Source organism: Empidonax traillii, unplaced genomic scaffold, assembly GCF_003031625.1.
Source record: "Empidonax traillii isolate 1590-97213 ecotype Southwest subspecies unplaced genomic scaffold, ASM303162v1 scaffold65:size4453928, whole genome shotgun sequence".
NCBI lineage: Eukaryota > Metazoa > Chordata > Aves > Passeriformes > Tyrannidae > Empidonax > Empidonax traillii.
Genome location: NW_020955258.1, coordinates 986229 through 1001963, shown reverse-complemented (window position 1 = coordinate 1001963; position 15735 = coordinate 986229). Strand labels below are relative to the sequence as shown.

General features: G+C 41.0%; 1 protein-coding gene across 3 annotated transcripts in view; it reads right to left on the bottom strand.

The window, feature by feature from the left end:
* Positions 1-15735, bottom strand: part of PLEKHM3 (pleckstrin homology domain containing M3) — an 86654-nt gene that overhangs the window by 23030 nt on the left and 47889 nt on the right. For all 3 annotated transcript variants that reach the window (XM_027880145.1, XM_027880146.1, XM_027880147.1), the window contains one exon: positions 8639-8702. In XM_027880145.1, the coding sequence (XP_027735946.1) occupies positions 8639-8702 (64 nt within the window). The remainder of the gene's footprint in view (positions 1-8638; positions 8703-15735) is intronic.

Here is a 15735-nt window from a genome sequence, read left to right as displayed (position 1 = left end):
ACAAATTCTTCTCTCTGTCACACATGATCTGTGCCACAAGCCAGAAAGAGCAAAACTAGGTTGGGGTACAGGAACGATACAATGGTTGCCTTCACCTATTTGTTCACTGGAGAACAAGCAGGTGTTTTTTACATTCATTAAATGTGGAATTTGGGCATTAAAGTGCAAAGAGTAAATGGACACTCTGCCCCACGACAGATTTCAGCGGAGTCAGGATTTCTGTGATGAAGAAGTCTTGGAGGCGAGCATGCCACAATATGCTTAGCTAAGGATAACGCAAGTCGCAGAGAAAATAAAGGGAAAACGTTCCCTGGCTGGGAAGTCCCTAGTCATTTATATATAGGGAACACACAATGCTTATGGACTGCTAATTTCCTTGAGGATTTTTTCTCTTCCGTTGGCCAGATTCTTAACATCATGAATTCTTGTTATGATTTCAATGCACAATTAATCTTCAGTTCAGAGGAAAGGGAAATGGAAGGAGGAAGGATGATCATGAGGTAAAAGTCCCAGGGAGGCAGATATCAGATCTCAGGTCTGCCCCATCTTTTGTGCAATATACTGGTTTCATCAGCTTTCCTTGCTCCATTTTGACTCCCAGTCATCCCTTTCAGATTGTCTGTCTTATTTGTTTAAATTGCAAGTGACTTAATGGAAGAATGTTCTCTTATTACTTCTGTGCACAAACACTAGAATCAGTCACTGCATTGCTGTAAAACAAGTTAAAAAGAACAAAGCAGTTAACTTCATAAGAGCTCCACCTTTTGTTGTGATAGGAATGCTATGGGCCACAATCCCAGCTCCCAACAAAAAGGGTGATACCACCCCACCCTCTCTCTCCTCTTCCCTTTCCACCCTTTGCAGGTCCCTTGCTGTCCCAAAGCCTGTTCAGCCTGTGCTGCAGGTGACAGCGGGGTGGGCAGGAGCAGGCGAGGCCAGGGATTCTGCTCACCCTCTGCTGACACCAGCACAGGGTGCTGGCTCTGACACCACTTGGCCATCGCTGCCCTTGGCACAGACAAAGCAACACCACACAGCCTCACATTGTCCTGTGCTAACTCATCATCCACACAGGGCAGAGAACAACCCGAAAGGAAACGCTGTGGATAAACACTGCAAAGAACGAAAAACACCCACAAAACCAACCACCAAATAAATCAAACTAAAGCAGAAATGAGTGAGAGTTTGAATAAACAGAAATCAGAAGCTCCCTTTGACTTGTTTGCACCAGGCAGTCTGCACGGATGGCAGAGCCATTTGTTGTTCATGGTCCTTCCAAACTAAACCCTTCAATAAGCTGCACTTTAATTTAGTATTAAACAGATATTCCACAAATTAGCCACTAACTACAACAGGCAATGGGAAGAGGAGGAAAAATAAGGTCAAGAGCAAATGCTGCTAATCTTTGACAAGCACACAGAGACAGGGGGCAAGGTGAACATGCAGTTTTACATTGGCTGGGGGAGAGGAAAAACAAAGCGGTGACAGTTCAAGTGAATTTATAGCAGGAGACAGAGAGGATGACAAGGTCCCTCCAAGCCCTCCCCCACTCTTTTCACTGAAATGAAAAAATGCCAGAAATTTCAGCAGGTCTCTGGATGCAAGCTGCCACAAGTGAGAAAGAGATGGAATTGTCTCAGTATAAACAACACACCTGGAAATCACCTGTGCCAGCTCCACAGCCCAGCTCTGCAACAAGACTCACACTCACTGTGTTTCAATCATCTTTCCTCCTTCTCCTTCCCCCAAGGTTTCCAGGCAGCTACATGTCAATTTTGTCACACCCCAAGTTCTCCTAATCTTGTTGCAGGGATGAATTATAGGTTGTTTCAAGAAAAAGGTATTCAAGCAAAGGTTAAAGGCTGTTTTAATCAAACAAGGTTGAAAGAGTACCAGGAATTCGGCTGGTAGAGAACAGAAAGCACTTTACTCAGCTTAAGAACATACGTGATTCTAAATACACACACAAGCAAATATGCATTCAGGCAGAGAATATATATATGCTCTTTTTTTTAAGATTAGGCAGGCAATTGCATGCAGAGATATTAACTGACTCTACATGCCCATTGAGCAAGACGTTATTTCATGAGAGATATCACAAAATTAGAAACTTTCCTGCTTTGCATAGGACTGGATCAGAGCACTTTGAGGAGTCCTCTGAAGGAATTTAGAACAAGAAAGTAACGTACCAAGAAAATGGCTATGGTTACTCTGAAATAAACTTCTGTGAGTACTTAGTACATTCTAAAAAATTCTAAAAAAAATTTTCTTCTCTTATCCAAGCAGGTAGCCCTGAGACAGTATTTTGTTTCTTGGGATGTTATTCCTTAAGATATATGCAGCTGCCTCTCCTGAATCATCATTTTATGTGAAGTACAGCAACAAGTTTAGAACCCAATCTTTCACACTGCTAACCCTCATCTCCAGTACTGGACCTTCACTCTGCACAGCAAAAATAATAACAAAAGAAACCCGTTTAGAACTCTGGAGATCTCAGCTCATAAGCTCCTACGAACCACTGGCACTACTGGGTTGTTTTAAACAGAGTTTCATTCTAAAAAACCACACTTACCCCAAGTGGCCCAGATTACATATGCACATGGAAAGGCACCTCATATATTTAATTTGAAAATTCTGGTATCAAGAAGTGCAAAAACCACTCCTGCTATTAAAAATACCTACTAACAATCTCGTTAGATCTCTAGATTTTGCCTGCAATACTTTAACACACCTAACTCAGATGAACTTCTCTTCCTGGCTGCCACTTGCCAAAATACCCGTGGCCAGCTCTTCAACCTCGAGCCTGGTCGGCTCTGCACGCTCTCTGCCTGACCATGAGCCAATTCTGAATGACAGCAACTCCCTTCCCCAGCAGAGCTGAGGTAAAAAGGAAACACCAGAAAGATCATTGCCACTGCCACTAATTGTAACCAGAGCCATCAGCACTTTGGGGAATTACACACACTTGTAATATCAGCGAACCTGAGGCTTCCTGTTCTGTTGAAAGGTAGCTCAGTGTTAGCAAACTCCAGGAAGTGACAGAAATAATTGAAGTGTAATGCGCTCCGGGATGACCCTGTTTGACAGGGAGGTTGGACCAGATGACCCTCTGTGCTCCCTTCCAACCTCACCCATCCTGTGATAAAGAAGCCATAGCCACGGGAAAGTAGACAAGCTGTTTAACTGCTGCTTTGCTATCAGATTTTTTAATATCTACGAAGATGTATATTGCGTGGTTTTCCTACACTAGAACTATTTTCATATTCTTCTGCTAATATAGCTACCACCAATAATCAGGCACAGGTGATAAAGCTGGGACATACGAATGCCTTTTAGCATTATGTCATGGTCCAAGATGCATCTTTACATAGTTCATGTAGAGGATTGTCTGGTATTATTATGCTGGCAGTAACACACCACAGGACTTGCATCTCTGTCACACATGCTGTGTCAACACTTGCCTGGGAGGCTGGGGATGTAAATCAATGTTCTCACAACGGTGCTGAACTCTGAACTGCGGGAGCTATGGCACAGATGTGCCTGGCATTTTGCTGCCCTCGTTGAGCACAGTGAATTCCCACAGTGAACTGCGACAGACAAACCTTCGGTCATCTCAGCACGGTCAGGCCTAATAAGAACCTAATTCTTCTTCTCATTTGTCACCTCCTACCCCTCAAGCAAAAAAAGGGCTTGCCTAAAATTAAAGGGATCTGCTGGTGCAGCTATATGGGTAAACCTCTTCAGTAAATACAAGTTTAAGCTCCTACAGCTTATATCGGATCACCAAATGAAACAAATGACAGCAACAGACTTTCCCATTGATATAACTGAATTTGCACTAATGTTTTTACAGGCACAGCTATATACACTAAGAGCAGGGGAGTATTTGTCATGTACCTAACCCAGTAACACTTCTAAAACTAGAAAGTATGTAATAAGTATGTTAGCCAAACCCCATTTTCTACAATCAATACAGCCACATGCACTCTACTGGCTTTCACCAGCACAAGCATATGGGTTAGATGCTACATCCCATCCTTTCCATCAGTGGATAAAAAGGAACTGCTGAGCAAGGCAACCACCACTGATGGGCTCAGTATTCATGAGGATGTATATTATAAATCTAAACTGAGCACTTCTCAGTACTTGTATAAGGACTGAGTACCAGAAAAGAAGTTTTACTTCTGCAAAAAAACAGCAAGTGAAAAGCAAAAAAAGCCCACATCTTCTTGCATTTTTTGCTATTACTGGAACAGATAACCAACTTGCGTAAATCAGCCTAAAGCTTTGCATATACAGAAATACTAGAAACAGCATTTCTTTGTTCTTGTAAGGCATTCTAATCCTGATCTCAGAATATACTAAGCTCAAATTAGGCAGAACTTTTGTTTCATTGAAGTTCATTTTTATTCTCCACATTTTTGTTAGAGAGCCTTATAGGTGCAAGAACAGAAACACTGAGATTCTCCTACGAGGAATATTTCTGTTAGACCGACAGCCCATTAGCCCAAAATGCTAGGAGGTGCTGTAATCAGTGCTATCTGTAGTCAGTGCTACATACGTCAGAGCAAGATGAAATCATTGATCCGTCTGTCAATAGGGGAGAGATCTTCCTAATCCCCTCAGTATAATATGTCTATTCTGAAATCTTATAATCTCTTGATTTTATGTAGTGTAACTGTGGACATTCTTATTATGGATTCTTAATCCTCTCAAAGATTATAAACTTCTGCCCTCGGTGACATTACTGTGGCATTGAGCTCCTCATGCTCGCTGTGTTCTGCAAAGAAGCATTTCCATTGAGGTTTTTTATGTGCATCTCATATTCACTACAGGACCTGTGCCACATTATTGTGAGAACAGGGCTCTCCTGTTTATCCTTTCTCTGCGCTGTTCTTCACATTATTTTTAGGCTCATCTACAGGAGGGCAGTCAGGAAAGTTGATCTGAAGTAAATAAATGTTTTAACTAAATTTTAATGGATTAATTTATCTACAATGTTAAAATGGATAAATTATACCACATTAAGTCCCTGTATGGGATTCACATTCAGAATGAAAATTATCTTAATACAATTTACCTCACTTTGCTTCCAAAGTAAATGGAGATAAAGCAAATGAAAGCCACTTATATTTTGAATAAAAGTATTTACACAGTGATTCAGTGTAATTCAACTCAGCCTTTTAAATTCCCATATTTTGTCACTTCATTATTTTTCCCTGAGTGTTCCTATGTAAACAAGTGTTCAAATCTTTTTAAATCTCCTATCTCGCTAACAATTTCCATCCTTAACATCCACTCATTTTGCTCTTACGTGGATCCTTTTTATTTTACTGTATCTTTTGGGGTTGGTATAATCAGGATGAAATAACTGCCATGATTAAGAATGTTTCTACATTAAAGACCATCACAGAATCACAGAACAGGTGAGGTTGGAAGGGACCACAGTGGGTTATCTGGTCCAACCTCTCTGCTCACACAGGATCGTCCATGAGCACATTGCACAGGATTAAGTCCAGACAGTTCTGGAATATCTCCAATGATGGAACTCCACAACCTCTCTGAGCAATCTGTTACAGTGCATGGTCACTGCACAGTAAAGAAGTTATTTCTCATGTTCAGGTGAAACTTGCTGGTCATCACTGCAATAATTTTTGTACACTCATGTATCTTGCTATTTAACATAAAAATCAGGCAAGACATTAATCAACTCTGTGTGGATGAAACATCTCAATTTTGAAATTGTCACAATAGCCACTTCGAGTCTTTTACTTCAAAAGCTCCCATTAACATGTTACCTGGTAGAAGTAGCAAGAATTACTTATCCTAAGAAATACAAGAGTAATCCATTTTTCCACTGTACTATGTCTGCTAAAACCAGCAAATTCAGGAGTGAATACTTACTTCCTAACAAGCTGCTTAACAGAGCAGTGGCATTCTGATGGACACAGAGCAGATGACTCTCTGGGCAGATGACACCAGTGAGTGTTGGAAAGAAAAGCAAGAGCAGCCAGCGAGGCAGAATAGGCAAGTTGTCACACTCGATGTTTCTGCCTGTTAAATCTGAATGCACCTAATTAGTTACCTCCTCTGCTAACACCTCCAACACCATCAGGATTCTAAGAACACGTACCCTACAGGAATGCCCGTAGATAGACTTGTAAACTTTTTTGTAGTGTCTAGGGCCCTGGTCTGCAGGGAAACCTTCTGGGGTACATGTATGCATTTGTGTGCACATAAAGATCATCACTTGCTGCCTCTGGTTAAAGGTCAGGCCCACTCACATCTGTATTACAAGCATTTGTTAATGACCTAAGTACTGGCAACCACTACCTCACCAGGATTTGGTACCTTTCCAAAATTAAGGCCATTTTGTTTCAATTTTAAATTTACTCTCCTTTTAACCTCACAGTTGAAGTCTTCTCTACCAGAACCCTACCCAAAGGGATCCAAGTGACAACCATTCTCAGACCAGCAGATAGCTCAAGATAATACTCTGCTGCATTCACAATATCTAGGCTCTGTTAAGCTTGGAAAGAGATTTAAATTGGATTTTATTTCAGAATAGTATTATAAGACACTTCATCTACTGGCAAACAGGCATATCAACCTTTTTTCCCCTAAGAACAGATACTCACACCACATTTTTGAAACTCAGCTGCTTGGTAGGAAACAACCCATGTTTTCTAGAATCTTTAAAGGGAACTTGGCTAGGAAACAAATTAGAATTGAGCTAGGACTAACCAGGGTAAGGGTTGCTTATATCTGCAGATTACCCCTCTCTGCTTTTCTAATTCACTCACCATGCCTTATCTTTCCATTAATCTTTAATAAACCTTTTAGTTAATTCCCCAAACACACACAATCTACATGACAGCAGGATACAGTGCAAAAGCAGTCCATGGATATGAGGAAATAGGCAGCAGAGGAATCAAAACTCTGCTGAGTTTTGATCAAAACAAAAGAGGGGAAACTTTTAGGATTAAAAATACCCAAACTGCAAGTCAGTGGAAAATGATGAGCAATCAGGAGAAAGAAGCAGTAAGGAGAAAGCAAGGAGGAGGAAGGGAGCTGTTTAGTGTACTAGTATTTATCTGGCTGTTGGATTCGTTTTCTCAATGGGGCCCTCCTCTCTTTTCCACTCTGGTTCCACTTTGACATAAACAGACAATCTGATTTCAAATGTGGGGCCTCTGAAATGTGGAAAACCCTCTCCATGCTGACAACAAGATATAGCTAGATTAAAAGGTAAATGTAATTTAACCCACTCCAGCAGAAACGGTAATCAAATTATATTGCCTCTAAATATGATAAGTTTGGGACTGGGGCCCTCAGGGGAAGAGAAGGTGTCTTGCAAACACAAACACAAAGAAACATGTCAAAGGGAACTGCTAAATCAATGTATGAGTTGTGACTTCAACCCTCCCTCCCTCCCCCAGGGTGCTTGATAAGCTGCTGATTGCTTCTGAAATATCTACTACCAATGTTAGGAACTGATTAAGCAGCTTACAAAGCACTGGGGGCTAATAGACAGGCCCACCAGGGAGACTGCAGCTCTGGAGTTAAGTAGCTTTTTTTTCATGGCTTGATTATTAAAGATGAGATAGCAGAACATGCTGAAAAGATGTGGAAACAGTTTTAGACCTCAGGCGACCGCCTTTTTATTTTATATATGGCATCATTTCTACTCTGTGACTTCACCAGCCAACAAAAGCCATGTTTCCTGTTGTTCTGTAGTCTCCACCTCCGAGGGGCATGTGAACTACTTTGAATTAATGTGTCAGCTGAATGTCCAGAACTATGCTACCCTTATCCTGCAGAAAAGGCACCACTAGAGAAGGGGAAAGAAGGTGAAATAAGCTTAAAATACTGTGTTCTACATGTCACTGGCAATAGCAATAGGGTGTGAACACAGATGTCCCCAGGTCAGCTAGCACATCTCACTTCATTGCTTCCTCCACCGTGCATCTGAGCAGGGCAGCATATTCACCTTAAGATTCCCTATCCTCTGCTTTCAGCTCTTTTTTCCAAATTCGTCTTGTTTAATCTGTTACATAATAAAATTCTGCCATTCAGATGTACTGCAAGGTCCTTGCTTAGTTCAATCAATATCAGTGCAAAGATACATTTTGCTGGCACATTACCTCTTCCTTGGTCACATCTGTCATGGTAATGCTGCATGGCTCAACTTTGTGTAGGAGGCTTGCTGAGGTTTTTGAGGTTCTTGAGGGGGATGTTGGTTCCCCCCCCTCTTGTGGCAACGTCCAGCACACTTCGTAAATAATCATGCTGCACTTGGGACTGTACTAATTCATAAATTCCTGAATAAATACTCTTTCAAGAAAGAAATAAATAGCACTTGTCACCTGCAGGCTGAGACTTAGATGAGAATTCATTGATCAGATGAAAATTTCTCAGAGCAAAGCTCTCTTTGCAGAATACAGTTTTCTTTCAGAGTCTCTTCCCATTCCCATTTGAACACCGATGCTCTAGACTTTCTTTCTTTCATCCCTAACCAATGCCCTTGTTAACCCATTTTTACACTAAATTATAAACCACAGAGACGACTTGGAAGTACAGCTATTTATGCTCTGATTATCTAGAAGAGGAATGTACAATTAGCACTGAAGACACTTACCTGCTGAAGGTCTGCAAGAGAGTAAAGATGGATTTGCTGGAGAAGATACTCTCTGGGAAAGATCCTGGAAAACAGAAAAATGGATATGTGTCACACCTTTTTGTCTGGGAAACTTGAAAAGTTTCCTCTCCCCACCAAATAGCTGCAGAACAATGATGCTTGCAGAACAGAGAGCTTGTCAGAAACTGGAATTATGTCACCCTTTAAGCACCAGCTACCATTACAGCATTCCACACGGGCACAACAGTTCCACAATAAGAATGAATGCTGTACCAGTGCCATTCTCCAACTCTCAGGTTGTGTACAGTGACCTTTAGAGCCACTGAAAGCTCTTCCTCAGCACAGATGGTGTTTCTTTAAACAATTAACCCAGTAATAAAAACAAATAACTCATTTAAGGTACTGAAAGTATTAATTAAAACTATTTCTTATGTGTTTTAGTACAAGATTCCTGGTCTGATACAAAGCTGTAACAGATAGTTTCATACATGATTTATGGCTTTGTAACTGAAATAACTATATTGGGAAAAAGGTTATGCAGATACTGTTCTTGCAATGTGAAGATGATTGATATCGATTACCTTTCGCATACAGAAATATATGTATTGGTATAATCTTTGCAATGACTGTTTTGAGACAGCACTATTTACCTTAAAATAAGCCAAGGTTTTAGGCAAGACCATTGCTTATGCACTGACAGACCTGTTCAGTAAAGCTAAATTACAGAAACCTGAACAGGGAAGAGATGCCCTAATGAGAGTGACTGGCACTAAAATGAAAAACTGGGTTAAAGTAACACCACAGAATAAAAAAAGGACATTGTAAAGGCAAGTGGATATCAGCTAAAAAAGTTTATGAAAACCTACGTATCTGCCATAAAGATGTCAGGAAGAGAAGAAGTACATCTAATTAAAACATCTATCTTTGTATGCACACACAGAGAAACAACCACCTGACCAGCTTTTATTTTTCCATCCACACAGAGCAAATAGACCTCACTAAGGTATCTTGGGGAGTGGAGAGTCACACCACTCTTGCAAAAAAAGCAACCAAGTATCTCAAGAGGTGAAACTATGTCACACTACATATGTCTCTCTCTTAGGGCAGAAATTGTAACTCTGTTCCTACATAACAATCAGGTAGTTGTAAGACAATACAGAAATGAAACTCTTGATATTATTAAATGCATGAATAAAGCTCTGGAAAAGACTGGTTTGTAATGGTAGAACTGAACGGCAGAGAACAGAGACCACTGGACATGTTAAAAAAAAACCCCAAAAAATATTGAAAGGCCAATATGAACTTACATGATCACGACATGAGACCAATGAGAAAGCACACAGCAAACTCACAGAAGATATTTTAGAAGCTGCAACAACATAATCTGCTGAAACATTGATCAACTGGGCTAAGACTATCAGCTGCAATGTTTCCACAGAACACTGAATCTAAGAAATACTGAAAACACCTCAGTTCCTTGTACTCCACTAGAGTTGTCTTAAGCAACTACCTTACACTGACGCTTTCAAAGCTGTCTTGAAGGGCCTAGGACTTCTCATTGCTGTTAAGGTGAGCGGTACAAAGTCTCCTAAGTCCTTTTGTACTTTTGAAAAAAAAAATAAATTAAGCTTTATTGGAGCGTAAGGAGAAAAGTTCTGCAAGCAAGGCACTGACAACAGAGCACTGCCCATCTTAGGCACTCTTCTGGAGCTGGATTGTGCCCTTGCTCCTTCTCCAAGCGAATTCACTCTGCCCACCTAACTCTCAGCTGCAGTCTCCCTGGGATACTGCCATTTTCCCCTTTCAGCTCTGTAGGTGATCCCCATTGCTCCTTTTAGAGATGAATGTGTTTCAGTGGCTCTGCTGCATCACACCTTCGTAATACATTTGGCACAATGTCAAAGACCACTCAAAACCAGTCAAAATCCAGACACAGACAACATACGACATTGGGATTCCTCATTTGCACATAGCAGATTTTTTAAAACTGATTGCTAATGAGTCAACTCTGAACAGCATTTAGAAGCATAAATATTTTTTCAGCTCAGATAGAATTTCTTTCATTAAAATTTCCCCATCATTCTCCCCTGATCACACAGACAGGCACTAAGCAGTGCAGTAGCTTTGCCAGGAACTGCATTATTTGCTGGTGCCCTTACAGCACTGCTAAGGAAAACAATTAGCTAATGAAAGATTTCCTTTTTCAGGAAATTGCCTGAATAGCCCATAAACCAGAAACTGTCAGCGACTTAGTATCGATGACTAACATCACATTCCCCTGCCTTCAAGGACAGCATTTTATTTCCTGCAAGTTCTAGCTCCTAATAAAAAGTGTGCAGATGAAAAGCAAACTCATGAATTCCTTTGTGAGTCTCAGCCGGCACAGGTCCTGGTGACAAACATCCTATCCCTGTACCTGTCCCCCTCCCTAAGACATGTTAGTTTGCAGCAATAGCTCTGCCGAGCAGGAATCCAACACACCTCCTCCTTTCCAAATCTATTTCCAGGAAAAGAAGTAGGTACTGCCCTCCCAGTCTTATGCAAGACACATTATGTACACACACATACTCAGCACTCAAGTGAGAAGAGTGATTATTTCAATTGCTATGGAAACTGAGGCATAAAAAAACCCTCAGTGAGTAAGACTGGTCCAGCTTCAAATTCGCAGTTCTTCTATTGGTTCGAAAAATTAAAACTGGTTGTGGTGGGCCACAGAGAAACAGCTGAGCAGCCAAAGCTCACAAATGCAACAGTATTTACAAAACTTCTTATGAAGCAACCAGACCAGTTCCTGTACAATTCCCAATACATGTAGCAGTGCAAACCACACCTTCAACACTTGCCCACATCACCAGAGGTGGAAACAAACAGCCCCATGACTGTGAAATTGCCTAGATGGAGGAAGCTCAGCCCCCAACCATATAAATTGTCTTCACCACACCTATCGTGAGCTGAGCAACTGCTTAAAAAACACATCTTCCTATGCTGCATGTCTGCAACTAAGATCTCATCCAGAAAGTTTCCATTAGTCCCATTTGGAAGGAAAAACCAAAACTCAAGAGCTACCTGAACATAACTGGTGAAGCCACCTCCCAAAACCTCATCTATTCATTGCCAGTTTTTGTCAGCCTCTAGTGAGTGGGTAACAAGAATATAACAGACACCAAAATATCCAACTTGAACACATTTTCAAAAAAAATGCATCATAAAATGCAAGCAAATCAGTTGGAGTAGGACATCCGCACAGACCAAGTAGTCCAGTGAGCAAGAAAATGCCTGATGGCCCATTTCCAACGTCTTGCTTGCCTGCACAGGTTCTTTGAGCCTAATGAGGTCATGGCTTATATAAAGCCTTTTCCAGTAGCAGGCACGCAGGACTAATTCAGAGACTCTTGCTTCTCAACCCACACACCTCCTCTCATGTAGAAAAGTAGTGTCTCTGCCCTCTCCAACCCTCTGTCAGCTGCAACTGAAATAGGCCAGAGAAAACCAAAGTTGGAAACAGCAGGTGAGATGAGGCTCACATAAACACCATGCCATTGCATTACTGTCCAGGCAAAGTACTACAAGGCATCCAGATCAACCTAAAATCACACTCATTTCAAAAATGAAAAGACTACAGAGCAAGCTAAGATAACTACACTTAGAAACACTTCACCAGAAAATACTTATTTACTTTCTGCATGAGGTTTGCATCAGGAGCTTTGAGCATGCTTAGGTTAATATAAGACCTCAATCCAAAAAGACCAAAACATATGCCTGCATTTTATTTTTTCCTTGATATAAAGGTCCTTTATAAACACCAAATGGGAAATCTCTGATTAGTTATTTGAAAGCAAAATAATAGATGTCAGTTTTGTGATGTGCTACAACTAACTAGATTTTTTTTTTTAAGTTGGTCAATAAAAAGCATTCAATAAACAGTGTCCTTTCAGTCAAATCTTAACACAGAAAAAAACTGGAGTGAGCTAAACAGAGGTCAAACGCAAGATGGTAAGACTTATCACAATAAAAACTCAAAACCTCTGCTGCTTCAGAGTGTGACCTGTGACCTCGGAGAGGAAAATGGTATCAAGAGCACATCCCACTAAAAGCACCTTCTAAGCTTTCACAGTTTGGAAACTCCTGGACCAGTTTCACCATCGATGAGTCACAGGACTGCTGTGCTGTAAGCCCTGGCTACTAGTCAGGGTTTAGCTGAAACGAACAAACCAAGATCAATGTTAAACAGCCCTCTGGCTTTGCCAGTTCCCGTGAACAATGAAATCCAAAGTCCTATTGGTTAAAGGTCTCTAAATTGCTTTATTTTTATGTCCTAGATATAAACCCAATCAATGCAAGCAGGAAAGAAACTCACCATGACAGACTTCTGGTGCAACTAAAAGAGAGAACTGAGCATTCTCAATCTGTGATTACTACTCCCTTTTTGTTTGATACTTTGTAATCTGAAATATAACTTTCAGTCAAGACAGAACCAGAAATTTCATCTGTTCTCTTTTGGATGATCTTATCGGGTAAGTATTTGCACAAACAAAGGTTATCTTTTAGTGTCCTCCTGCAAACAGAACCACTGATAAGACTTTGCTTTTTGCATTTGGACAAAGTATGTAGTCATGGTGCTTTGTTAGCACTAAGTAATTGCTCTGCATTTAAAGCCTGTTTATCATCAGCTTAGGTAATTTTTCTTCAATGGGTTAAATACCCTGACAGCTCTGCTAAAGCTACAGCCAATTAATCTGCCCATGCCTGACACTATAACCAAAGTACAAACGTGATAAGCAGGAGGAACTCTTCTTTCTACAATGCAATCAAAAGCAATCAAGTTTGCTGGCAGGTGGGCACAACCAAATCTCCTTTGTCCCAAAAGGCCTGTTGAAACCTAGGATGGGAGGGGAAGCTGGCACTGTGATTTCATGTGCCAGCCAGGAGTGTCTTGTTTGACCAGGTTGAGGACTGTATGACTGAGCTCTGACTCATGGGGGACGCAGATGCACCAGTCTAGCACACTGCCACCTCTCCACCCCTTTGCAGGAAGCTGCTACACCCACAGCTGGCAGAGCACCACGGGTACCAAGTCCATTTCCTCAAACAGCACAGCTCACTCCCTGGCACTGCAACTTACACCACCAACAGCTCACTTTGGAGCTACTGCCCCACACTGCAAACCAGAGCAGGTGACAGGCCAGCACATGCTGATTACTACTGTTCCTGTATATTTTGCCCCTAGAAAAGGGGTGAGAGGCCCTCTGAGGTCTCTCCCTGTGCACCTCCACCAGCTGCGGCCATGTGCGGAGCAGATGGGCAGGACCTGCCTGTGCCCTGATCTCACTGACAGCTCCAGCTTCTCAGGGTTACACTTTGGTTTTAAAAGCATAGAGGGGTATCAGTGAATTGCCAGTTATCCCAAGTATATGTAGCTGGGTAAATAATATTCTTGCAATACATTTGATATGGGTGCTGTTCATTTAAGTAGAGAACGGCACCAGAGGTGAGGGGAAAAGGTAGGATTTTCTGGCAGTGTTTCTAATTCTCTTACTTTCAGGCTTTTGATTTTGTATTTCTTTGGAAATCTTAGCTCCTGGAAGTTTGCTGGGACAGGAGATGCCAAACTTTTGAACCAACAAAAGTTAATGAAGAAAGCAGGGCCCTGGGAAACTTTGTGATTTTTTAAAGTCATAAGATATTAATAAATGGATGAATTTAAAGCAAACTCCCCTACTATTGATTTATTTAATTCTTGTGGTATTATAATAGATTAATACTTTTTTCTAATTCTATGGATTTGTCTAAAAAAGTGTTTGTGAATCATTTCTCATTTGAGAGGTATGAACGCTCTTCTGGTTATGCTCTGGGAACAGTCATTCCTACATATCTTCAGCCCACACTAAGTGCTAGATTTATTACCTAGCACATCCTGGTAAGGTGTTATTTTGTGCTGTCAGGAAATTCCCCATGAGCATCCCAATATTAAAACATACTCTCATCATCCATCAGTAATCCTGAACCAGTATATAAACTTTCAACTAAAATGCAGTACATCAACCCTCCTTCCTCTGTAGTTCCTTGAACAAGGTTATAGGAACATTGTGAAAGACAAGAATTAATACAGATCAAACTTAGGAATCAAATAACTGTTACTAAAAGCAGAATGCAGAGAATTAGACACACACGGTTTCATTTTGAAATCAAAATACCTTACATACACCAATTAACTTGAATTTAAGAATAAGAATGTGTTCTTTGATTTTGTCAGGCACTTTTGAAACCTCGCAGTTTGCTGCTGGAAGCTCTGGTTAAAAAACATAGGGATAAAAATGGCACAAGTCATACTTAACACAGTATCCACATCTAATAGGAACTTATTTTTAAATCATTACCATTTTTTTAAAGCATCCTAATCTCAAAAAGTGAATGGAAACTACCATTGTAAAATGGATGTAATATTACTCATCTCTTTGACAAGGAGATGCAGGTCTGTCCTTTGACTGGAAAATGCTACTGTGAACTGAAAGACCCACCTGTGCTCCAGAAGACTTATCATGGAAAACTCCGGCGTGCTCCTCAGCTCTGTGCTTACCATGGCAGAGCACTGGCTTGTGCTTCCCTTGATGTGAACAGACAGCAGTACTGCCTCCACCCTGGCTGCTCTGGCACACATCTCATGGCTCCAGCTCTGTTTGCTACCTCCAGTTGAAATGAAAGCTCAAATTCCACCTGAACACCACCCCCTCAGTTTTAGCCAAGGACATTTTAAGATGCTGACTTGCAAGAACTCTGCATACATAGTTACTTCATCCAAAAGGGAAAAGAGTTGAAGAGATGGAGGTGTCTGTAAAAACTCCATCAAGAGGCATGCTTTATTTCAGGCACTGTAATGACTACACACATGCAGGATCCACACAAAACAAATAGTTTGTGCATACTTCTCTGCATTTATTTTCTCACCTTTCCTCACTTTCACAGAACACTCTACGTTGAAAGGGACCCACAAGGATCATTCAGTCCAACTCTTAAGTGAATGGACTTTGGAGTGATGTTTTGTCTTAACATTGGCTCCTCTCAGGATATCCAGATATCCTCTTTGAATTGAGCTTCCC